This window comes from Hippopotamus amphibius, chromosome 5 (genome assembly GCF_030028045.1).
Source record: "Hippopotamus amphibius kiboko isolate mHipAmp2 chromosome 5, mHipAmp2.hap2, whole genome shotgun sequence".
NCBI lineage: Eukaryota > Metazoa > Chordata > Mammalia > Artiodactyla > Hippopotamidae > Hippopotamus > Hippopotamus amphibius.
Genome location: NC_080190.1, coordinates 72,912,383 through 72,938,865, shown reverse-complemented (window position 1 = coordinate 72,938,865; position 26,483 = coordinate 72,912,383). Strand labels below are relative to the sequence as shown.

Sequence of the window (26,483 nt, the reverse complement as noted above, 5' to 3'; positions counted from 1 at the left end):
TGCTGGTACATAGTAGGTACACCATTACACTGGTTGAAAAACAGAAAGTGTGAATGCAATTAGTTGCATTAGGGAGATGCTGTACAGCAGATGCTACTTACATCAATCCTTACAGTCAGTCTGGAGCAACTTCACTCATAACCTCACTGGATTTTCATAATTACCTGATACTCTGTATATGAAATGATTTGTCTGATTCCAAAGGACTGCCTCTGATCTTCAGACCACCTATGAGCTCTACAACCCAGGGGACTCCAACTGCACACACATGTGTTATTTTGCAGACAGGGAGAAGGTAGCAGGAATCTGACAAGGGTTTCCTTCGCAGGAGCTTATTCACGTCTGAGAGGGTCCCTGTTCAGTTCTTCTAAGGTCAACTTTTGGTAAATGTAATCACCATATTTAATATATTGTAAAACACATTTGAATTCTAGAACTAGGATTTGAATCAAGCCTAACTCTAGAGCTTGGACTCTTCCTTACATTGATATGATGATTCATTTGCAAAAACAAAACAAAAAACAAAAAAACCTAAGATAATTACTGAGATATTTACAGTTAAAATAAAATCAAGGTTGAAATGAGTAACAGTAAGTTCTGAGAACAGAGGCACCCTATGGGGTCAAGAAAACTCATCAGGCTGTCTGCAGATGAACAAAATCTCGCCTTCTGACAAGAAAACCCAATGGTAACTTTTATTCTGGTTTCGTATTTCAACATTTAGACTAGGAACATTCCAAAAGAGGTTAAAAAAAAAAAAAAAAGCTGTCATCAGTGTCCTTTAGAAGGCAAGAAAACTCTCTTTAGGATGATAAATCTTCACTTCAGCAGGGGGCCAGAGGGCCCCTCAGAGATGGGGGTGCGAATGGGGAGGGTCTCGTTTCTTTATCGGTTCACAATCCTGTATTTTTCTAGATTTAGTTCTGCCGCTTAATTTAGCACCAGAGCACTCCGCCAGAAAGGTTAGGACGGACTCCCTAGGTTAGTTATTTTGGGGTGTTAAGCTGAAGAGGTCCTAACATATACACCCGGATCTTCCGGCTGGCAGATTTTCAAAGATGCCCAGTCGTGCTTCACCTTGATGCACACTCTCCAACTCCCCAATAACTGTAAAGGGGGAAAAAAAACAACCCTGCCAGGGCCTGCAGAAAGCGCAGTGCCTCCGAGGCGGGCACGCTTTCCCCCTTCCTCTCCCGGGGAGCGATCCCAGCACCTCTCCCGGTGATGTCAGTGGAATCCTGAGCCCGAGCCCGCTCCACGGTGGGGGAGGGCAAGCGGTGCCCTCGGCAGCGGGGCTGAGAGCAGGGCTGTCTCCTGTGGGACCACTGCAGTCCGGGACCCCCAGGGCGCCAACTCCCCCGGCGCGCCGGGGTCCCGGCAGCCGCGTGCGCCGCCCCCGCCGGCCCGCGCCACGCTCCGCCCTGGACGCCGCTCGTCCCGGCGCGGGGGTGCGCGGGGGGTGGGAGCGGGCCCGCTCAGCCTGATTTACGGCTCTGCTGAAAACCGCTTCGCTCCCGCAGCAGTAGCACCGTCGCGGTGGCAGCGGCAGCGGTAGCTGCAGCTGCGGCAACAAGTCGGGTAAGTGGGCGTCTGCGCCCTCGGCCCGGCCCGGCCCAGCCCCGGGGGCGCGGCAGAGGGGGCCGTCCGGGCTGGGCAGTAGGTCCCGTCCTGGCACCACGGCGGGGACTTGGGCTGCTCGGCCCCGCGCCTGCGGGAACTCGTGTGCGCACGTATCCACTCTGGCACCCGCGGGCTGGCACGCTGCGGGGCAGGGGCGGGCAGAGCCGGGACCCCCGAGGCAGTCATTTCTAGCCTGCCCTGCTCAGGCAGAGGAAGCTAGGGCTTGTCCGCCCACCCTGTGTCCTGGGGCTTCCGCTGGGCCCATGAAACCTCGCCTACTCCCGAAGTGCGTGATTACCCATTTCCCCATGCCGGGATGCCACCCCTTCTCATGGCTCCCTAGAGTCCCGAGTGCCCCTTCCTTCACCTCTGGTCTGCGTTTTCGGTCAGGGTTGGCATCCTATCCCAAGAAGAACCGTGGTTCAACAGCCCGGTGTAGCACAGGAAGAGATTCCCCTCTCTGGGGGCCAGAGGCTTATAAACCTGGAAGCTTTGCCTAGCTATGTGGGGACCATTGGCACCTCTGCTTTTGAAGAGGCTGAGGGCTCCATAACAACACTTTTCAGCCTAGACCTTTGTTTGGGGCCCAGTGCTTATTACATGTAAGAAGAAATCATTCCTGGAGGGAATAGACAGGCGCTGCTTGTAGAATTGGATTGCTAGCAGTCATCTGCTGCTAGGGCTGAGATAATAAATTTCTACAAGGAAATAAGAACTTCCTCTTATTGAAAGAGTTATGCTGATACCTACCAGGTTCAAATTTTGGCCATCCTAGAGGTTGTCGAGTTACAACAGGATCAGAGACAAGACAAATCCATCCAGAACACTCCGTTTTAATAAAATCTTGTCCGTGGCCCCACTTAGGTCAAGTAGTATTTGACATATTGGGTTTCCAGATTTCAGTAAATCTGGGGTACTGGGGGGCATCATTATTATTATAACACTTTGATATAAATCATAACTGCAATAATTTAAAAATAAAACTAAGGGTAAAAATCTCAGGTTGAAAATTTTTCAGCTGATTGTGTGCTTAATGCCACTGCACCTAGTTTGAGTGATACCTTTCCTAGACTTGAGCTTCCTCTAGTAAGACCTGTTTTGTCAATTCATGTGAGTTTTTCTCATTTTTGTTGTATTCATGCTTAGCAGAGTCATCAGTAAAATAGGGCACGTTTTTGCAGTTACTGTACTAAATTCAGGAGGGCAGGAAACTTGAATTCCATGTTAGAATCTGACACTGCCCATGTGGCCTTGGATTAATTACGTTATCTCCTTGCTCCAGTTTTCTCATCTGTGAAAAGGGAATGTCACATAACTTTTTTATCCTGAGCAGGGGTTGGCAAACTTTTTCTGTAAAGGCCAAGTAGTAAGTAGTTTTGACTTAGCCTGCTATAGAACCTCTGTCTCAACTACTCACCTCTATCATTTAGTGCAAAAACAGCAGTAGACAGTATGGAAATGAGTGGAATATGGCTGGATTTGGGTTTTTAATTTTATTAATAAGATATTATATGCAAGAGTTACTTGGAATTTAAAAGCCTCTGTCCTCATGGAGGTGATCAGCAACAAGCATTTCAGTAGCATTTTTTAAACAGACATGCAAATTACCTGTTTTATTCTCCCCTGCCCAGGACTTTTAGAGTGATGCAACAGAAGGCTTTTGAGGAAAGCAGATCCCCCTGGCAGGAGTCCTTTGAGAATGTCGCTGTGTGCCTGCCATTCCGCTGCCCGAGGTGTGGGGACCATACCAGATTTAGAAGCCTGTCCTCATTGAGGGCCCATCTGGAATTCAGTCACAGCTACCAAGAAAGAACCCTCTTGACAAAATGCAGCCTCTTTCCATCCCTCAAAGACACAGACCTAGTCACTTCCTCAGAACCCCTGAAACAGGGAAAATTGCAGAGCTGTGGCAACATAGTGAAGCAGAAACCGAGCTATGTTAACCTGTATAGCATTTCACATGAACACTCCAAGGACAGGAAGCCATTCGAGGTGGTGGCAGAGAGGCCTGTGTCCTACGTGCAGACCTACACTACGGTAGACCTACGTGCAGACTCGCTGGATGGCCCGAGGTCCAGTCCTGGCCTTCCCACCGCAGACACCAAAGCAGCTTTCGAGGCACATATCAGAGAAAAATTCAGTCGGATGGTTGAGGCCGTGGACAGGACCATTGAGAAGAGAATCGATAAACTCACCAAAGAGCTGGCCCAGAAAACTGCTGAACTGTTGGAAGTTCGGGCGGCTTTTGTGCAGCTGACTCAGAAAAAGCAGGAGGTGCAGAGACGAGAGCGGGCGCTGAACAGACAGGTGGATGTGGCCGTGGAGATGATCGCAGCACTGAGGCAACGCCTGACGGAATCCGAAGAGGAACTTCTCAGGAAAGAAGAGTAAGTGGCATTGAAACAGGATGCTAACCCTGTTGTTTTAGACACTTCCCACTCCCTCCCAAGTTACACTCGAGTGTTCAGCAAGGTTTGGTTTTAATTACTTGCAGGTGCTTTGGCTGCATCTCCCATTGATATAGCTGAATGTAAGCAGCACAAGGCTTTTAATACCAATTACCCTCTCTGCTGTGGTCTGCAGCTCAGCAGCGTGAAAGTCGAAATATCGAATTCCTTCTCACCTTGGAAACTGTAAACTACTACAAATAATTTTTTTAGAGAGAGGAGTAGTGCAGTCTGTCGTGGTGGGATCCTTTCCTGGCAGGAGGGTGGGGGAAGGAGTTGAATGAGAAGGCAGACAGGGAGTGCTCAGGGGTCACTTTCTGTCTTATTGACAGTCTCCATGTAATAAAATCAAGAACAAGAGATGCTGTCTTCTTCAAGTATAGAAACATATTCTAAATATAAATAATTTTGGCTTCTTTGCCATTTTGGATTACCTGTCCGTGTTAATTAAATGTCAGTAGCTGAGAATCTATTAATTATAATTTTTATTTGGAAGAAGCAGACATTAGGAAACCCAGAGGAAGCTCCTGAGATTGCCATACTTTTATGTACTTTTAAATTTGAGAATTTTCTTTTTGTAAAATTTTCTTTTTGTAAAAACTAGACTGTCATGCCTGCTTGCAGAATTGACACTGGTTTTTACAAGTTATAGGTGATCAGAGAAGCTATTACTTTAAAAATTATCATACTTGGAAAAGCATTTCCTTATTGATAAGTATGGATTCAGCCCAACCTAGAAAAGTATATGTAACAATGCAGTGTTATTTCCCAAATGCGGAATGTTGGATTTAGTTTGAAATGGAATTCATAGACCAAAGGACGTAAAAATTGATCGACTAAGCCTGAGAGGAAGGATTTCAAATAACTTGAGTTCTGTTATAGAGACTGACTTAATTTCATGCTTTCTTTGCCCTCTGGCACTCTTCTACCTTGGGTTGTCTCTTAAAATGTAGTAATTAAAGCTTCCTCTACTTGGGAAGAGGTTGAAAAACCCTATATATTAAAGAGATCATCACTTGCTATTATTAAATGCTCTACCGCCTACCTAGAGAGAAAGGCTGCTCTGCTCAGCCAGATGTTTTTAAAATCATGTAGCGAGGATGGATTTGAATCCGCCACTGATTTATAGGGTTGGCCAAAAAGTTCATTCTGGTTTTTCAATAAGACAGAACAGGAACACCCGAACAAACTTTTTGGCCAACCCCATACTTTGCTCCTAGGGAAATGATCTGCATCGAAAAATGTTTCTCCTTTGGCTCTTGGTGTTTCCTGGTGGGAAGTTAGTGCCTTGACCTGCTGTAGCACCCAGGGTGACTAACACTGCACCACTGAAAAAATGGCAGATGGGGTTGCTTTATGTGCAGAGAAAAGCCTATAATTAAATTAGTGATATTTCTGTTTGACTGAAGAGCAGTGAATTTAAAAGGCAACCACATTGTGTGTGTTTACTTGTGTGTCATGTTTTATTTATTATGTACACAAGTAATAATGGACATGGGATTGGGGTGGTGGTTGCTTGGAGTATGGGAAAACAGTACGGTGGTGGGGAGGAGCATATGATTAGATCTAGGTTATTGTCCAGGATCTAACTTTTATTTTGGGTGGTGTGTTCAAGGGTGCTTTACTATTAAAAGTAACTGGTTAACTGTAGTAAAAGTGGGCCATGCATGCATCAGTAGTGATAATATGTTATATATGGTTAATCTAGTGCTGTTACCTGAGGACCAATTAAAAAACTAAACGTACAATCCTATGTACTTTATATGCACATGTAGAGTTACTGTGTTTTCCCAAGTGGAATCATGACACATACAGTTCTAATCAGTTTGCTACTGATGAATACATGGTTTAGTTTCATTTTCCTGGTATTAAAAATGTCTCAGTTAACCCTGGTACGTATATGTTCGTTCACGTGTTTGGGTGTATACCTGAGGGTAAATTATGGGTTGATTTTTAGTATGACATTTTTGAACTACCAGGGGGAAAAAAGCAATGACATTTAAAAAAACACTGTACATGAAAATTCAGTGAAACTGCCTTACACTTTTAAACATAAAATAAACAAAGTCTTCATTTTGTTAAGCCTTCATCTGGCCTGTCCCATTAATTTCTGTATTCAAGCCTCAAATAATCCCTCTTTCTGTACATAAAATAGGACTGAAAGAGTCTTCTTCCCAGGAAGGACAGCGGAGCTCTTGGTGTGAGAGCGCAGCTGTGGCCAGCAGCCGCAGTGGCTGCAGTGTCCAGCTCCTCCACCCCCAGATGGGGAGCAGAGCAAGCCAGCTGCCCACCTGTCGCCCTGTTGAAACCGGGGTGGTTTGAGTAGATGTGCCTGGCTGGGCCAGGCTCCTGCCCTCCACCACTCGCTCACAGTGCTGAGCCTTCTACCAAAGAGATGACATTGCAGATATGGAAGACCTGCTTGGCCAGTGAACATACCAGGAGCTGTGCTCTCCTGTTAAATGCCAGCAAATGAGTTCTCAAGGCCCATTTGTGAGAAGAAGTAGGTTGTTACAGTTTCATTTGAAATTGACTTAAACTCTGGGGACCCTTTAAGACACAGATGCTGCTAGGTTTGGTTTTAAAAAAAAAAGCAGACATCTAGTATTTGACATTCACATGAGGCTCTCTTGCTTATGGATTTCCCTCTCAACTTTAAAATCCTTTCTTTCATACTGAAAAAAAAGAAAAAGAAAAAGAAAAAGGCTTGAGGGCTGATTTTGCCTTGAGGCCATCTATAGGCTGAAACAACTCAACAGAGGAGATTGTTTGAATTGGCAGTGTTTTGTACTTTTGTCCTGAGTCTTATTGTACCTCTACAGAGAGAGGCGTCTCTGTTTCTGGAGTGCAGATCCAAGAAAGAAACTGTCCATTGTCTTCACAAAGTTTGTGCGACTTTAAAAGTCCTATAGAAACAGGTACTGTATTTACTTGTTCAAAAATATTCAGAGCTTGTAGGGTAGTACTGCTTGTAATTAGGTAAATCCATCCTGGCCAGCCTTGCAGTAAGGTATCCCTTAATGAGAAAGGATGGATCGTAGCTGATGCCTGGCTGACTTGGTTACCTGGGGTTTAGAGAACATCAGTGTAATAGCAGTAGTCCTAAATTTACTTGCACGCTCATCTGTTGGTAAGGTTGCAGAGCCCTGACTGAGCACCTGTGTTGTGCCCAGCACCGTGTTAGGTCTGTGTGGGCAACATAAAGTTCTTGGTCTTTTTCCCTAAGGAACATACACACTACATAGGAGTAATAAAACACACGCATGTTCAACTCAGGGTAGTTTGAACAAGTGCTTAAATACAAGCCACGGTTTCAAGTTGATGACCATTAGAGAACGGGTTTTCCCATGCAGTGAGGCCACACTGAAAGGGTGGCGAGGAAGGGTGGGATTTGCACTGGTAACTGGAAGACAGAGACATTGAAGGACATCAGAGAGGTAACAGTTAGAGATGAATCCTTAGGGGACTGTAATTTTAGTTCTGGAAGGTACCTTCATTTTACAGATGTGGAAAATAAAGCCCTGAACAGTAGAATGACAAGGACAAAAATTTAGTAGCAAAGTTGAAATGGGAACCCAAATTTCCTGTCTCTCTACGGAGTGCTTTTTCCATTAATTCACTATGCCTCAGCCAGACTTTTGAAAATGTGGTATTTGCCCAGAGCGTCAAGACTTAGGTAATACCAAATCTGGCCCATTTTGGAATGGGCTTGCTTCTCTGCTATGCTGAGAAGCTGCCATAGTGACATCACTTATTTTTCTGGTGAAATTAAAGAAAATGTCAGCTGGTATCAAAGGTATTGGGAAACAGGGAAAATGGTGGCATCATCAGTATATGTGATATTAAGCTTGCAGAACGCCAGCCCAGGACGTGTCACTTCCAGTAAGGCCTTTTAACTTGACCCTCTGAATGTCTGTGCCTAGTCAGGGTGGAGTATGTGCCACTACCATCTCTAATGTCCATCCTGCTCCCTTGCAAGCTGTGACCGATGTGATCTTTCCCTTCTTCCTTCATCATTTGACTTTTCCCCAGCCTGGTGTCAGCCAGAAGACATATCTTTATTGAATGCTTGCTGAATATCAGGTACTGTTCTGGTCCTATAGTGATAACCAAATGAGTCCAGTTTCTGCTTTTATGACAGGGGTAGACCAGCAGGTAAATTAGACATTAAACATCATTAGGGGTATCTTAACGAGACATCTAGGGGTGGCTTGAGCCAGGAATGTCCATTTAGGTTTCTATCCAAAGCTGGCTGTGGAATGCTGTCCTTTAAAGGACAAGTTTGACTTGGTAACCTGCTTTGTACAGCTAAACCCTCTTGCCACTTAATTACATCTTTCCCATTTTTGATCAGCTAAAGCAGTGAGTGGACAGTTTGGTCTCCAGGCTGATCCATAGCTAGGAAGCAGGCCAAGAAAAATCATGTCAGATATAGAGTTCAGTGGGACAGGGAGGTGTCTGTCTGCTCCACATTTTACTGCATTTATGTAAATGGAGTCCTCTCTATCCAGGCTGTGTTTCATGCAGACTTACAAACTAATGTAGGAAAAACTGAATGTCAGACATTCCCTCTTAGGGCTGGCATGTGGTAAAATTTGGAAACACCCCCCCCCCCGCCCCCAATTTCCTCTTTGTGTCTCTCATGTCTGTCCCTCCCTCCCCTACTGTCCTCTCTGTCTGGACAGAGGGGCTTAGAATGTGGTTTTGATCTATTTAGAACCATTAAGAGTAATTTGACTTTCTCAGAGTTATTTTTTGTCTTAGTTAGAACTATATATTACACTTTTTGGTGTGTTCCAGGAAGTCAGAAGAGAAAGATGAGGCAAAGGGCTGACAAGAGTAGAAATGTGACGTGGCTTCTGACGTGTGGCAGGTGTGGATTCACCCTGTGGGCCACGCCAGGGACAAAGGAGCTGATCCTGAGCTCTGAGTGTGCAGCCCGGTTTCTGGTGCGCAGAGGTGGTGGGCTCCAGCTTTAGGATTTGCCTTGTGGCTGACATTACAGTCTGTCTGAGGTGTTCTGTGATCAATAGCTAGGCTATTTTTAGCCAGGGGTATTTTTACCGTTTCATATACCTCTGAAGAGGTTCATAAATCAGTAATGCAAAATGAAATTTAAATAACTTGGTAGAGCTTCGCCCTTGGGATGAGAAGCTGTTAAAGTGTTGTTTAAGAATAGAAGAGAGGCATCATTTTTAGATCCCACCCCCATTTCTGTAGCAGGTACCTGTGTGGTAGGTTACTTACTGGTTTTATGTCCCAGTACTTGTCTGGAAAAAGAGACAAGGAAACCGAAGGATCTTTTAGACAGCCAAAGATTTTTGACTAGAGATGTAGTTAAACATTTCATGCATTTAGCAGAAATTTGTGGAGCCTCTGTTGCCTGTTGTGGGAATCACAGTGAAGGAGCAGGCCACGGCCCTGAGCGCACTGATTTTGTGGTTGATGGCGTCAGTGGCACGACTAGTCCCCGCAGTGTGCACTGTGATAGGCTGCGTGGTTCCGTGGGAGAACACAGCAGGTGACCTAGCCCACACCTACGCGTGTGTCTATCGGGAGACCTGAGGTCAGAGGGATCATTAAGAGTGGGGGCTTGGGAAGGGAGCCTGGTGGAGGGAACAGCATGTGCAGAAGTAAGCATCCAGCTTGGAGGCTGAGTTCACTGATACTGGAGCAGAAAGGAGGTGATGTGCAGTGATGAGGCCCAAGGGGAATGTAAGGCTATAGATGGCCATGAGAGGTGAAAATGTAGGGAGATAGACATGATAAATGGTGTGTTGATAGTAGGTTACAATGGGTGATATGAGCAGTGGATCATCCCTCATTAACAATGTATAGTTCAATGCCAACCTAAAATCGCAGTGAACACCACGGTGCATTAATGTGCATTTTCCTCTATGTCTACACCTGCTTCTAGAGTGTGTTGTCCACATGATAGTATCTCTTTGGTTTTTCTGAAATTAACCCATCATTAACCCACCTCAGAAGAAGTAACTGAAGGGGTTCAGTCTGTAAAAGATGAAATATTATCTATGTTTTAGACCTTAGAGCCATCCTGCTTTTTTCTAAATAAAACCTTGATTGTACTGAAGGGGCTTTTTTACTCAGTGCCTCCTTCTGCTGTGTAGGTTTCTGAATGCCTGTGAATCCCAGGATACTAACAGATTTCTAGGTCTGCAAATCATTCATCATGATAATGAACTTCAGGCCAGTTTCTCATACTGGTATTTTTTCCTTTAGTATCAGATATTGCTTTAAATAAGTATATTTTCCACTGAAGCTTAAAACCTTGATTTCAATCATTTTTAACCTTTAAAAAAAAATAAGAAGTCAAAGATAGGGCTGGAAGCAGCCTAGAATCAGTTAATTTCCCCAGAGCTGGCCTGCACCCACACCTGGATTGAATTTCAGGTTTGCCCTTATCTTCTCATCTGGCCTTCCAGCTTTACACTGTATTCTGAGTCAGGGTTGAGAACTTAAAGTAAAACCACACAGGTCTTTTACTCTGCTGTCTGATAGCATCATGTTATTCTTTTTCTTAGTCGCATTCAGCCCAGCTCTGTAATTTCGTATTTATTTCAGTATTTGCTTCTTTTAACCTCTGCTTCTACCATTATGTGAGGGGTTTGTACAGCACAGCCAGATCCAGCCTGCCACCTGTTTTTGTGGACTCCCTGTGCTAAGAATAGTTTTTTTTTGTTTTTTTTTTTTAACATTTTTAAGTGCTTGAAAAAAATTCAAAAGACAATAATTCATGGTATATGAAAATTATATGAAATATAAATTTCAGTGTCCGTAAATAAAGTTTTATTGTTATGCAGCCTCTGTGGCTCTTTTGTGCTAGGCAGACGTGAGTAGTTGCAGTGGAGACTGTGTGAACCTGCAGAGCCTAAAATATTGACTCGCTGGCCCTTTACAGAATAAGCTGGCTGACCCCTGGGTTAGACAGTAAGTCTCATGAGGACAGCCACTGGTTCGTGGACGCCCTTGCCCTGAGTGCAGTGCCTGACAGCATGCAGTACGTGTTTGTGGAGTTCGTGACTAATGGAGTAAAGAAATGTGTGGTTTGTGGCTGCGTGGTACTAGAGTTCTAGCCCACGCTGTCCCCCCTCACCAGAGTTCTGAGGTTTAGGACCACTCTGTACGTGGCATGGCAGCGGTTCTCAAGCTTGTTGGCCTCAATTCCCCTTACACTCTTAAGAAAATCTAAGGACCCCAAGAAGCTTTTCTCTGTGTGGGTTTTATCTATCAATATTTACTATATCAAAAATTAAAATTGAGAAGGTAAAAAAGACACTTATTAATTCATATCAAAGGAACGATATTAAATCCATTACTTGTTACCATAACTAATGCATTTTTGTGTAAAGGAACAATTTTCCCAAAAACATTTTAGTGAAAAGAGTGGTATTGTTTTCGAAGTTTTGCAAATACTTTTAATGTCTGGCTTAATAGGGCGCAGCTGAACCTTGTTCGTTCTGCCTTTAATCTGTTGCAGATTTGTTGTTTTGGTAGAAGCAGATGAAGGAAATCCAGTCTCACACAGATATGTAGTAGGAAAATGGAGAGGTGTGTTAATAGCCTTTTGAGAGAATAGTGGATATTCTGCTTTGATACTATGCCAAAGCTTGACAATTGGTAGTTTCTCAAAGGTTAATTGCAACGTGGAATCTGAAACCACATCAGTGAACAAACATTTCCTTCTCCCCTGTGTTGAAATCCATTGGTCTGTCTTGCACTTTGAATGGATATTTTACTCTTTGGAGTGTAATTATTAAAGTACAAATGCAAAGTAGTTAAATCTCTTTCTTTTTCATTCAGGAAATTCACAGGATTCCTTGGGGAAATAAGAGGTGTTTCTGGATATTGTTAATCCAGACTGAACAGGATGTGAAAGGGGGATTTGAAGCTCTGCACACATGCTATTCCACAATTAATCACTAGGTTTTGTTCCTGTTTTTATCTAATATAGATACCCACATACCTTCTCAGTATGACGAACTTCTCCAGCCCTTGTCTCATGTAACTTCTCTTTTAAAATTAAATCATCATTGTTTTAACTGTTTTTCTTTTCTTAGTTGATGTGAAACATCCATAAACTGAAATTAGGTTAGCATTGGTGCCAGGTTGGTTGGAAAAAAGGGTATTAATTTCTTAGCTTTAGGGCACAAGGTAATTGAATGAGGGAGGTTAGAAAAAAATGCTTCTTTTTTACAACATAACACCCCACAATCAACTAGTGGCATTAATGGTTTAAAAAGTTTTATATGGAACCAGTAAAAAAAAAAAAATCACATGATTTAAAAATACAGCCACGATCATAAGCTGTATTGCATTCAGATTTGTTTTCTTGCTTTCGAGATGTTAATTCTGTGGGAGTAAGCTGTCAAATATTGCTGTCTTACATTCTAAACTGTACAGCCTGAGAGCTCAAGAATAGTAAATATGTACAAGGGAAAAAAAGACTGGAAAAAATACACCAGAATGTTGACAGTAGTTGCCTCTGGGTGGTGGGATTATGGGTCATTTTTTGTTCTTTGTCCTTTTTAAACATTGATTACAACAAATATTAATTGAATATTATGTGTCATGTATTATGTGAAGTGATGGGCTTAGAGCAAAGAACAACAAGCTTGATTCGGCTCCTGCTCAGATATTCCATAGATCACTTTTTATATTTCCCATAATAAATAGGAAATATTTTGGTAATGAGATAAATATAGTAAATATTATAAACCAAAATGAATTGAAAAAAATACACTGGCTCTTGGTTCTGTGTTTTTGGTTTTGGTGGGTGAGAGGGTTGTGGATTTTTGGTTGTTTCCCCTGTAAGTACCAATTTGGAGACTGGTTCATACGTCAGTTATCCTAAACATCACCAAGGAGTCTCTACAATGGGCTTGACTCCAAATGAATTGAAGCCTTAATGTTGGAAAAGAGGAAGGAGTAGCCATTTCCAGGGCTTTGTTTTTGGTGGTGCTTTTGAGCTGTGTGAAAGATATTCCATTCAAAGGCTCTCAGCTATAACTAAGAACCATGACAGGGCTGGATGGGGTACCTGGATGGACCTCCACTATTTTGCTGCTGGTTAGGGTTTGTGACCTACCTAGGAGGCACATCAAAGCCAAATGACGGTAGAGCTTGAAAATTGGCTTGTGTCCGTGGCTTGAACAGCTTGGAAAGTGCACATTTTCTATTTAGGGCTCATATGGAAACATCTGGAAATAAACTTGAAACTTAAGGATGAAAGAGAACTCCTTTCTGAAAGGACTCATTTCTTATATGTGAATACTTCTTAGCTACTGAAAGATAATGGGATTATTATGGGCTCCAGGTTTATGTTTGATCTGGATAGGAAACTAGAAAAGAGGGTACTGATATGATGAGCAGTTTTTGGAGGGAATCATTGTTAGAACCAGTCTCTTTTCTATTTTTATAAATATATAATCCCCAAGGTTTTGCAGAGACGTTTGACTCTGTAGGAAGTGTCAGAAAAGTTTCAGTATGGCCAAGTGTGATGTAATATATTTATGAGAGAAAAATCATGACTGATTGTAAAACTGGCTCCCTGACTAGTTGTACAGAATGAAGGAGCTGGAAGCCACCACCAACTGTTTTGCAGAGACCTTCTTTGAAACTATGTCTTCCTGAGCTGAACATCCCTGAAGTTCTACTCTCAAGAAATTATGGAGCTTAGCAGAAAATAAAAATCAAGTGGAGGCTGAGAAGATGCAGAGAAGGCAATGAAATTAATCGACTGTCTAGAACAACTGTGTGAGGTTAGGTTTAAAAAAATAGGATTTTTATATCTAAAATGAAAGAAGTTTAGGGGGACAGTGATCAGAGTCCTTAGGGTCTTGGTTCTGCATGAGTAGAACATGGCTAGAAAAATGAGGGACCACTCTTTGAAGGTTGAGAGAGTTCAAAGACACATAAAAGAAATACTGTATCCAACAGGTAGAGAAATTATGGAATTCATTAGCTCCAGTGAGTGTGACACAATGTACAAAAGGGATGGCCAAAAAGATCTTCATAATTTCTTATTAAGTGAGGCAAATCAGATGAGAGAATTGTGATACTGTATACCTATTGGTAGTGCTGATTTGTGTATGTGTGTGTGTGTGTATTTGTAGAGATGTTTATGAGTATGGTTACCAAAATGTAAATAATGGTGGTCTTAGGATAATGGGGTTTCAGGTGACATTTTCTTCTTTATATTTTTAATGTGTTTGAATTTTTTATAAAGAACTTATTTATTATTCAGTGAAGTGTTATTTTCATACTTGCATTAGAAATAAAAAGATATAAAATAGTAATATAGTTATTAAAAATTTTCTGAATTTGTGAATCACAATTATGTAGATAAAGGTATTTTGCTCAACTTTTGGGGGAAAGGTGACCTTCACATTGCTTCTCCTTTGTCAGCTAAAGTAGCTTCCCTAGTAGACCTTGGATCTACCTCAAGATGGCAGTTCTTGGACTGTTTCATTCTTAGCTCAAAAATATACTGTTGAGCATGGTGACTCATTTTATACACTTTGGTGCTCAGTGTGGCCTCTTGCTTCCATACTTCCCTCCCTGTAGTCTTTTCTTCCCCAATAGCCAGACTTTTAAAATGTGAGGGTGAGTCAAAAATTATCCGCACTCTGGCTGTAGAATTTATTTTAATTTACTTTTAGAAAAGACAAATACATCATTTTTCTACATAATCTCTTTGCTTTTCAATAACCTTTGTCCATCTGTCAACAAGCTTTCATATTCCCTCATTAAAAAATGTTTTAGGCTGAGCTGCGAGCCACAAATGCACCGCTGTCTTCACTTCTTCATCAGAAGTGAATCTTCGTCCTCGTAGGGCTGCTTTCAGGGGACCAAACAGGTGAAAGTCCAGTGAAGCAAGATCAGCACTATAGGGAGGATGCTTTCACACCTCAGAATGAAGTTTTTGCACAGTGTCAACACTGTGGGCAGAAGTGTGCAGACGTGCATTGTCATGCAAGATCACGATGCCCTTGAATAGCAGTCCTCTGTGTTTAATCTGAAGTTTAGGCTTCAGCTCTTCAATAAGCATCTCACTGTGATGAGCACTGTTGATTGCTAAACCTTTTTCCTGATAATGTTCCAATACTGGCCCTTGAGAATCCTAGAAGACTGTAAGCATCAATCTTCCAGCTGATGGTTGACTTTTGAACTTTTTCTTGGTCGGCAGTTGAGGATGCTTCCATCCCATACTCTGCCGTTTACTCTCAGGCTCGTAGTGATGCTTCCATGTTTGTCACCAGTAATGATTCTCTTTAAGAAACTTTCACCTTCCTTAGAGTATCAGTCCAAATTTTGTTTGCAAATATCCAAACACTTCTGTTCATGCTCTTCCATGAGTTGTTTCGGTACCCATTTAGCACAAACTTTTTGAAACCTAGGTCTGTCATGTATTACTTCCTTTTGAGGTGTTAAAGCATCCACCATATAGTCCTGATCTTTCTCCTTCGGACTTTCACCTGTTGGGTCCCCTGAAAGCGGCCCTACAAGGATGAAGATTCACTTCTGATGAAGAAGTAAGACAGTGGTGCATTCGTGGCTCACAGCTCTGCCTCAAACATTTTTTAATGAGGGAGTACGAAAGCTTGTTGACAGGTGGAAAAAGTGTATTGAAAAGCAAGGACATTATGTAGAAAAATGATGTATTTGTTTTTTCTAAAAGTAAACTAAAACAAATTCTATAGCCCGAGTGCGGATAATTTTTGAGTCACCCTTGTATAAGTCAGAACAACAACAAAACATATATGTCAGAACTTTTCTCAGAAGTGGCCAGTGGTTTCCCATCTCACAATACGATCTGGAGTCCTCACACTGACCTGTGAGGCCCCACCTGGCTGCCTGCTCTGGCTGTCCTCCCATCCCCACTCTGCTCTGGCCTTGGAGGCCTCCTTGCTGTACCTCAGACCATTCTGCACATTCCCACCGAGGACCTGGCTTGCTCTTGCCAGCTGTCTGCGTGGCTGTTCCTTGCTTCCTGGTGTCTGTTCAAATGCTGCCGCATCCAAAAGGTCCTGACTTTGCTTTCTACAGTATCACTTACTCCTTCCCTTCCTCCGTCGTTCTCTGTCCCCTTGCACCGTTTCCGTTTTCTCCTTAGCACTTATCACCACCTGCATATGTGTATATTTGTATATTTTACAGTGACTCTCTTCTACTAAAATGTAATCTCTAAATGTAGTCACTAAAATGTAATTTTCTCTCTTTTATCATGGCTGTGGCCATACTGCCTGGGCCAGTACCTGACATATAGTAGGCACTCAGTAAATAGGTATCGAATGAATGAATTCCTGCCTCACTTCTCCATTTTGTGTCCTGATGGGTTTTTTTGTTTTTGTTTGTTTTTTGCTTTGCAGGGAAGTGGTTACATTCAACCATTTCCTGGAAGCCGCCGCTGAGAAAGAGGTTCAAGGGAAAGCTCGGCTCCAGGACTTTATTGAGAATCTGCTGCACCGGGTGGAACTGGCGGAAAAGCAGTTGGAGCACTACCACAGACAGCGGGCCACTGGCCTTTGCCGGGATGTCAGTGAGCACGTGGTGAGTCACGCTGGCCCTGCGCCAGGTGCGAGGGCTGTGATATGTCAGGTGGGGTCGAGGACAGAAGAAAAGGGAGCTGGGGAATGATTTGCAGGAATTTTCTAGTCATCATTTGAAAGCACTGCCCCGGCCATGCCTATGTTGTGGAAGTGATACAGGTGAGTCCAGGATACCTGTAAGTAAGCACAGTCCTGGATGCACGGTCTCCAGTTCTTCACCCTCCAACTCCACACCAAGCTGAGTTGGTAGAAATATTTTTATATTGTAGAATAACAGTTTGAAGTATCCAAGGAAATCATCTGTCCCAGCCTTGGTGTCAAGTAGGTCAGAAGTTATTATCCTGTTTTGGACCTCTTCAAGGAATCTCCTGAAGACTTTCATGTTTCTTAGCAAGATTTAATCACATTTTTTTTCCCTTAATAGGAAGGAAAATGCTATTTGGTAGTCTCTATAGGTGAAACATTCTTTAAGTAGATTTTCAGAAAGACTAAGAAAAATTCACAGGTGATATGCTATAATAGATTTTTGCATACGATTTTACATATGGTTTCAGGGACTTTAAAAACAACCCCCAGAGCCCAAATGAGAACCCTGAATATGGATGAAGGTCCAGACTCTCGTAAGTGGCTTGATCAAGATTACCTGGTCTCTTTGGAGGGTTGCTGGGCAGGGTGGTTTACAAATAACTATGCTCTAGGTGAGGGAGGTGAATGGTCATATTTGCCCTCTCTACAATTTCCTTGGTGGTATAAACAACAAAGCCAAAGAATGGATTTTTGAAAACCTAAAGTGGTTTATTTATAACATTTTCATTATCAATTGAATTTTATTTATGCTTACCACCTTCCCACAAGATTTTAAAATGATTCTTTTACTAACCGCCAAATGGACTGTATATAAATGAGGAAAAAAAAAAAAAAAGGAAACGTTTATGCTAACTAAAAGGTGAGTAAGGTTGCTATCGGTTGATTGAAAAGGTTAGGTTGAGCAGTCTGAAAGCTGGGATTAACAGGAAACATGATTAAATAATCAAAGAAGGAATGAAATGAAAGGCAGGTGGATAAAAGAAGGAAGACGAGAGAGAGAGAGAGAGAGAGTCAGACAGCAGGAAAGAACAAAGACATGGAGGGAGGAAAGAAATGAAGAATCTTACACAGTGCTTACTGTAGTAATGTTCTCTCAGCCTTAGAGCCGTACAGTTGTGCAAGTGCCTGAACTTCCCAGTCAGCAACAAAGTAGACTGGAAGGAAGTAATGTGCTATGTCTGTGAGGTTTCAATAACTTGTCATCAAAGCAGTTTCAGCTACCTGATGTATTTATTATTTTCTGGGTGGGTGTCTGTGGTCTCTTGAGAAGGAACCTTTATTCCTCTCCTTGATTCCCCTGTCACCTCCTTGGGAAACTGCAAGAGTCTAGTCATAGCTGGAGGGATACTCTGAGCCCTTTCCTGCCTCCTTTCATCTTGCCATCTCTCAGGGGAGGGTTGTGGCATGAGGCCACGGAGCTCGGATGTGAGGTGAGGTGGCCTGGCTTCTAGATCATTCCCACCCTGCTTCTGACTGGATGAGACACCTGTCTTCCTGGGCCTGTCATTCTTCTATAAATGAAGCAGTTGGACTAGATGCTCTATAAGGGCTTTTGGCCTCTTAAATTCTCTGATCATCACCTGACTTTGATGGTTAGAAATTCTAAAGTTAAAATGTAGCCATAATATTTTCAGTACTTAGGCTTATTAGTAACCCAGAGTTAAGAAATGTGTAAATTATTAGTAAAATGGAGCTAAGAAGTTCTTAAAGAAAGAGAAAATAACAGAAGGCAAGGAGAAAGAAAGGAAGCCCATCAGTTTCTCACCTTTATTTACATTTCTGTGCTCACTTCTGCTCACTTTCCCTTTACAGCTTGGAAATTGAATACCTTTTAAAAGGCATGGCCAGTCATTACTTCTCATCCTGCTGTGTTGTAATCAAAAGTTGAATAGCATCTCAGCTCTTCTAGTCAGATATTTAGATATAAAGTTATATGTGTGTGTGTACATGTACACATGACATATATATGTACACACACGTACACATAAATATGTGTATGTACATACACATAAGTTTATGTGTACATACATATATGGTGGGACATTTAATAAACATTTGTTTTTGTTCTTTATGTCCCAAATAGGACATCGTTTGCCTTCTTCAGATTTGATCTATATAGAGAAGAATTGACTAATTTGGATCAAATAAAGTGCAGATAAGATTGTAGCCGGGAATTTAGAAGTGAGAGCTGTCTGTGAGTAGGGCACGATCAGGCTGTAGTGAGATGAGCTGGCTTTTGGAGGGTGGACACGTCCCCCTGAGAAAACCAAGAATGAGATGTTTAATTTCAGAAAGTATGGGCGGATGTGGTTTCCCCTGTTTTCATGTATAGTCCTCTGAACGCTACTGTGGACCATAATGTACCACGTTATAAGACAGTCTACAAACCCTAAGATCATTTTTCCTTTTTACTTAGTCTGTGTCATCATAATAAAATACATTCACCACATCTTTGATGTAATTAAACTACCAACCTGGCCTCTGTGGCTGTGGATACACGGAAGAACTTGGATTCTTTTAGCAGGAAAACCTCTGAATTGTATCTTTAGTAGCCTTTTTGGCCCAGCTGAGCGAAGGTGCAGAGCACCAAGAAGCCCAGACTTCTGGAGCCTCAGCCCCGCCCCGGAGAGCTCCTTGCCCCAGTGTACCCCAGGATGGAGCAGAACTTTCTGACCGACTCCCCCCACCTCCGCTCCCTCCTTCAGAACAGTGGGGCCTGCCCTCAGGAGCTTGGCTGGCTCTTGCCATCTCCACCAAGGCTGCTCTACAGAAACAGCACAGCCTCGTCATCCCCTTCCTCTCCCACCCCCAGTTCCCTCCCTCTCTCCTCTTCCCTCTTTTTCTCATTACCACCTCCAGAGAGTAGTGACATTTCTAGATTGACGTGTAAGTTGCTTCTTTCTAAGATGTCTTCTAGCTTTAAGACTCTTTTGTGCTCTAGAAAAATTTCCTTCCCCTCACATTGAGTGCCTTTCCTGAAATAACATTTCAGCATATGTATCTGTCCCTCAGTCCCCTTGAGCATTTACGTTCTTTGTTACCTGGCTGATTTCTAAAAATGTAATGTGCTTACTCACATAATTTGTCTGCATGCTCTGAAACGTGCTGTCGAATTAGACACAAAGTGACCCCATATCCCATCTGCCAAAATCACTCACAGAACTGCTCAGATGGAAGGTCATGAAATAGCTTGGATAATCTTATTTTAAGCATTGCCTTTATTCCCCACAGGTTGCTAAATTAGGACTAGCAATATTTCATTTAACATATTTATTGGGGACGCAGCACTTGCTGGGTGCTGAGGAAGCTGCTGTGAACGAGATCGACGAGGTCCCTGGTCTCGGGGAGGAGGGGGCGCACGATAAGCCAGCACGTGATGAAGATGCTTTTGTATAGTGAGAACTGTGCTAAAGAAGAAAGTGCGATGATGTGTTTGAGATCGCCACTTTAGCAAAAATGCTTTCAAGAAAAGCCTTGCTGAGGAGGCTGCATGTGCACTGTGACCTGAATAAAAGGATGCAGCTCTGTGAAAGTCTGGAAGTGGAACATTCTTGGCAGAGGAGTAGGAAGTGCAGCTGCCTCAGGAGGGAACAAGCGTGGCACGTCTGAGTGGTGGGAGATAAGTCAGAGAGGTCCAGATCAGCCCGGGGCTTCTTGGTCACATAAGGAGCTCGGATATGTTCCGTTGCACGCGGGGAAGCCATTGAAAACTTTTAAGTAGGAGGTGATCTCAGTCTGTGTTTCAGCAAAGTCACTCTGCTGGTCTGTGGGGAGCTGACTGGAGGAAGGTACGAACGAGAGACCGCTTAGAAAGCCCTGACGTCATGGCAGGGGGGAGGGGACAGCAGCGTGGGTGGAGCCAACGTAGAGAGAAGTGAAGGGTGCAGGGTGTGTTCTTGGAGGAGGACTGACAAGACCACTTGGCCTTGAGGAAGGATGAGATGTAGCCGGTGAGGGAAAGGGAGGGGTCAAAAATGAGTCCAAGGTTTTGGCCGGAACAGTTGGGTATGTACAGAGGGGAAGCTGGAGGAGGGCTAGGTGTCCCGTTTCCCAAAACCCATAAGAACCTGAGACACTATATGTGTGTTTTAGAAGTACTTAAATTGGCTCTCAGTGCAAGATGATTTATATTTTTTCAAACTGAAACCTTGACCAAGGACTCTCTTGATCCCCATCTTCGTACCCTCCTCTCCCTTGACAAAAAGAAGACAAAGTAGTTGGACTGGGAGAACATGGAGGTAGGTAGATGGGCTGCGTGGGAAGACCATTTCCATCTGCCCGAGGCTGTGGAGGCCAGAAGGAATGTGTTCACAGGGAGGAGAGCATGTGAAATTCTTTGGTGCCTGGGATATCCGTCCCACCTTCACCCCAGGCCTCATAATCTGTCGGATCACGGTTGGTCTTTCCCTGGTGAGAGAGGTGCACGTGCGCGCATACACACACACCCCTTTTGCGTAAAATTCCAAAGGGAATTATGCACCCATATGCCATAAATCATCACAGTATCTGCTTGCATACATACATACAGTAAAGTTGAAAACATTTTGTTATGCCTCAATGATCATAATGTTTTTAAAGTGGGAAAGTATTTAAAGGAAGAAAAACACTGTAAGTTTTTACAGTTTATATACACACTAAATCCATTCAGGGAGCCCAGCTGATGGGGGGATGGGGTGGGCAGACGGGGGGACAGAGAGTAGAAGTGCGGATGCTTTTGGGGTTCCCAGAAACTACCAGTCTGGTGTTTGCCAGAGCCATCTGTTCTCCCTTCTTTGTATATTGCAAGACCTCATGGCCCTCATGCAAGGAAGGTGCCTCTTTCTGTGCACCGTTACTAAGCTCATGCCAAACCCAGCCAGTGTGGACAGGGTCAGTAATAACGCTGACTTTCAGTTGTGTCCCAAGGGAGAAAGAAGGCAGGAATCCCATCTTACCTTCTTAGGCACATGACTCCCAGATGTCAGTTTAAGAGACCGTCTTTCTGATTTGCTCCTGACTAAAGCTTGAGCTGCATACAGAAGACCGGGAGGAAGATCCTCTCATGCCGAGCTTGGTTTTTAGGTGATTTGAGTATAGCGGGGATGCGTGTGTTGGCCATGCTTGGCCAAGATGGCCCTTTCTCCACGTTCTCTTTGTCGTCCTCTTCTGTTCGTCTGCCTGCGGACGTGACACCACTTCTTTTAGTGAAGGCTGCATGCGGGAGGTTGGGAACTGAAGGTTGGGAATACACTATAAATACACTTGCCTATACAGTGCTTGGTGACATGTGGAACACAAAATGGTAACTATCAATTTATTCCACAAATGATATTCTGAGCCCAGCCACAGAAGTGCATGCAGATATTTTATTGAGAGTGGAAAATAATCTCAATGATAGATGGCCTCAGGAAAGTTGTGGAGTTGGTCTTCGTATGCTGTCATTTTAGAAATGATGTATTTTAGGCAATAAACATTTTATGCCAATTTTCCCCTTCGTTGATACACTGTGACCAGACATAGCTGTGGTAAATTTGCTGCAAATACAGCCTGAATCAGTCAGGAAGTAATGGCACATCATTTCAGCTTTTAAAAACATGTTTCTTCAAATGTTGTTCTCTCGAGGGGCTGTTTAACTTTTTGAAATTTTTGAGATCTGCTGATACTGGCTTCTTGGACATCTCAGAACAGTGAGCCACAGAGACTTCCTGAGTAAGCAGAGCTGAGCACGACATGTTCTTGTTCACTGCGGTGATGGATGGTACCACAGGCAGTGCTCCTGATAAGTTACCAGCTTCCTTAATGGGAGTACAATTTCTTAAAAATGTAAGCAAGGAGGATTTTAGAAACCAAATACAACCTTTAAGTGAAGTAATGTTTTGTCTTATTTGTTTTCCTTCAGCTTACAGATATCTCCTCAAATAGGAAACCCAAATGCCTGTATGTATATCTTTTTATACTTAGGCCGTTTGATAATGTGTGCATAATATGTTTTCCTGTTGCACTTTATATCTGTAATGTAAATAGATTTGAGAGTTTCAGGTAAAAATTTACCTGCTTGTGAACCTAACTTTCTAAAATGTGGATGTGACTTTTAACTGTGCTTATAGTCTATAAGTATATGGCAGTGTTACAGTACTGCAGGAGCCTTTTTAAAGTGTTATACAGTATAACTTTCTCTAACTGTGCTATAGTGTAGTCATAATAGCTCTGTGATACTGATGTAGTGTGCACATTAATATTATTTATATATATAAATTTATATTGTGAATCATATATTTTATGATAGCTGCACTACAGATTTGTCTGAATCCCTTAGAAGTCACTTAATGAGTCAAGAGATATGGGTTCTGGTCCCATCTTCTCCATAGACCACTGTATGTATTACCCTGGGTAGTCATTTAATAAGTTTTCTATGCCTCCATTTTTATCACTGGTAAATAAGAGTAGTAATATCTTTCTGGGAATTTAGTATCATGAGATCACTTCATGAAGGCCATAGAGATTTTTGGAAGAAAAACATCAGTGTGTATTATTTGTTTTGCTAGCAGCATTATTGCCACCTTAGCACGCAGGAATGGTTGTGCCATGAGTCGTTTTTATTCTTTTAAGGATTTAAAGAAATCTTTCTTTCTGCTCACCTCCCTTCTCCCTCCCAATCATCTATAGAAGCCGAGGGCACCCACATTCTGTGTGTAACCACCCTGATCTCAAGACCCATTTCCACCCAAAGGGAAGGAGCTACCTGAAAAAAGCCAAGGATGACAGAGCCAGCATGCAGCCTGCTAAGTCCATGCACGAACAGGCCGAGTCCCCAAGAGAACTCTGCAGACCAGCAAAGAAAGGGGAGCCTCTGGGGTTTACCCGGAAAGGCAACATCAGGCCCAAAATGGCCAAAAAAAAGCCAACAGCGATTGTGAACATCATCTAAAAGGGTGGGTGGCTCTGGACAACCACCACCCAGCTTTGGGAATGTTGTTTTAGGGGTCAGTAATGTCCTTTTGGATGCATGCCATCGTAAAACACATCTCATGTCCACACAGGCACCTGGATTAACCAGAACTTAACAAACGGGAATCGCGGTGAACCAGAATTTTTGACAAGTCCCTTTTGGAAGCAAGAGTCAAATTATAGAAAGAATTTTTTAAAAATGAAAGCAGTCTTATTAAGCTTTTAGTAAAATTAAGCTCCAACGTCTAAAATAATTAGCCCATCACCAGCAGTTTCCACATCTGGGGTTCTGTGCAGAGGTCATTAATTCTCAGAAGATGTCATACACTGGGAAAAAAAAAACTCACCTGTGCCCACTGCTCTCTGAATTGTGAGGCAAGGAATGGGAATGTAAAGTTCTCTTAATAACAGTGAAATAAATATATTTTTGTTTGTTTTTAACCTTACCCTCAGTTAATGTGGGAGCTTCCAAAATAAGGCTTCGTTTTCCCCGAGTATTCTGGTTAATCAAGGTTGCAGTGTTTGGGTTGCTTCAAGGACTCTTTCTGTCAGACTTCAGTTGTCATTTCGACAGACGGTTTTCCAGTTTGTTTGATTCATTTTTTGTTTCCTGGATGCATGTTTATTCTTATTTTGGTGCACCTCTGCTTGCTTCTCTGGCTGAGTATTCTGCACCCGAAGACCATGCTGCCAGCCTCTGTCTTAATAGCTGCTTCTGCTGCTCTGGTTGGGGAGAATAGTAAAACACCTTTGATCAGCACCCATCACCAGTTCAGGGTCTGCATGGTTGGATGCCAGTGGACTGCATGTTTAGTGCATTGTGAGCCATCCTGGAGATAATACAGGTGTTAGTTACTCAGCCCTTTCCTAAGACCTGCTTCCTGGCGGGTGTCAACAGCCTCCCTGTTAGCTGTAGGCGCGACTTTCTACTTGCTGGCCTTTTTCCACCTCCTGCTGCTTCTGTGCCCTTTTATGACTGAAATACATGTCCTTACCTTTTAACCAGGTGTCTGATGTATTTGTTATATGCGGCCTTCTAAAGTAATTTCTGAAATAAACTGCATGTGGGATCCGGAATCTGAGATCGTCCTCCCCTCCCTGCCTCCCTAAAATGGCCTTTGTTTCCATAAAGAAGCATCTGTTATGAACTTGCTTTACGGCTTTCTTCAAGAATGAATTTCCATGTTACTTTTTTTTCTAAATTAGCAATATCATCAGGTCTCCTGCAGAGTTTACAAGTGCTGACATTCTTTTGGAAACAAGAACAATTATGTCCACAAATATATACATTTATTTGTATAAACGTATAGCATATAACACATACAAAATATGTATGTCAAGTATATTAATAATTTATTTTTAAATATTCATGAAAAAGGTGTGTGTTTGTGGTGGGTGGTTTTTTAACTACATATGTTCATGTAAATTTAATTCTCTTATTTTAAAAAATTAAAACTGTAACCTAATTAACAATAGTAGAATTATGATTGTTATTATTGCAATAAGCATCAGATTAGCAGTGCATTAAAAATAGGTAACAAAGCAATTACTTAAAATGCCAATACTGAAAAGTGTAACATATTCTACAGATACTTTGAACCTATCATAGTGGAAATGTTGATTTTTGGATCTTCACCTTGACTTCTGGCTCATGGGGGCTGGCCATTCATGTGGTGTATACGCAACTATCAAGTGGGAAAAAATACTCCTGTGAATATCACTGTTTAGGCTAACACTGTAAAAACTGTAATGTTATATTAACTATTTATTTGGAGAATTAACCTCCTCCAAGGTTATTTATTATTGATGTTTATACCATGATTGCACTTTAGCCTTTTACATACTAAAAAATTGACCTGTTCGTTGTATTGCATGCTCTTTGTCCCATAATGTGTGTATGCAATGACAACGGTTTGCTTTTAAAGGTGGTATAAGCCAGATTTTTTCCCCATTTTATTTAAAGTAACTTACATTTTCAATTTTCATTTAATATGCCTAGAGGGCATGATAGCTCTCTTTGACAGTGGTACCCAGTGATCTTCAGAAAGCACCATAATGTCATATCTACTCTATGTACATTACACAAGACAAATGATCTTAAGGTTTATCATATTAAAAAAATTATTTTAAGTTCTAACTAAATTCTGACCCTTATATAAGGAGACGTATTATATATATTATATGTGTTTCCTTAGAGACATAAATTAGCTTTTGAAACATGGGAGTCACCTCATTCTAAGGGATATCCCATTTACATGGCTTGGCCTGAGGCTTGTGCCATGTCTGATTTGGGTCTTAGTTTTAAATATTTTCTTTGTCTTAATAGGCAGTCAACCTTAGAATTGCTTTTTTGAAGAAATCACCAAAGTTTCTGGGAAAACATGTTCAAGTTTAAACTGAAGAATGGATCTAATTTTATTATTTGCTTTGTAAGGAAGAAATCTTTATTTCAAACCTTCTTTCATTCTCTTTTCCCAAACTAGGTTACAGATTCTTAACTGCAAAGTTCAGATTACTTAGACACTGTTTTCTGCAGGGTCATTATGTTGTATGGAAGTTGGAATATTCTGTTCCAAGATTTTAAAAAAGAAAAGTTTTTAGATTATGAAATATTATAATAATAAAGCTATATTTATGACTAATGTGTTGGTATGTTTTGCCTAGTTGAAGTGTTTCTGGGGAACCAAGTGTGCTGGTCCGTTCATGTGAACAAAATGGTTCTTCATGAGTAAGCTGTTCATTGTACATATAAACACCATGCTCTTGTACCTATAAGTTTTATTGAGAACTTAGCTTGATCGTTTTTGTTTATCATAATGCCTCTGTCTAAAGG

General features: G+C 42.2%; 1 protein-coding gene across 2 annotated transcripts; it reads left to right on the top strand.

Annotated features, from left to right (window-relative positions):
* The first annotated feature begins 1,474 nt into the window (after positions 1-1,474).
* On the top strand, positions 1,475-26,281 carry ZNF365 (zinc finger protein 365). Of its 2 annotated transcripts, XM_057735863.1 has the most exons (5): positions 1,475-1,578; positions 3,252-4,007; positions 16,457-16,637; positions 22,602-22,639; positions 23,369-26,281. In XM_057735863.1, the coding sequence occupies exons 2-5, from the start codon at positions 3,265-3,267 to the stop codon at positions 23,628-23,630; spliced, it is 1,224 nt and encodes a 407-aa protein (XP_057591846.1). In that variant the 5' UTR covers positions 1,475-1,578; positions 3,252-3,264; the 3' UTR covers positions 23,631-26,281. The 2 variants fall into 2 exon arrangements, with proteins under 2 accessions (XP_057591846.1, XP_057591847.1); XM_057735864.1 differs by lacking the exon at positions 22,602-22,639 and having other exon boundaries at positions 23,369-23,547.
* The last annotated feature ends 202 nt before the right edge of the window (positions 26,282-26,483 follow it).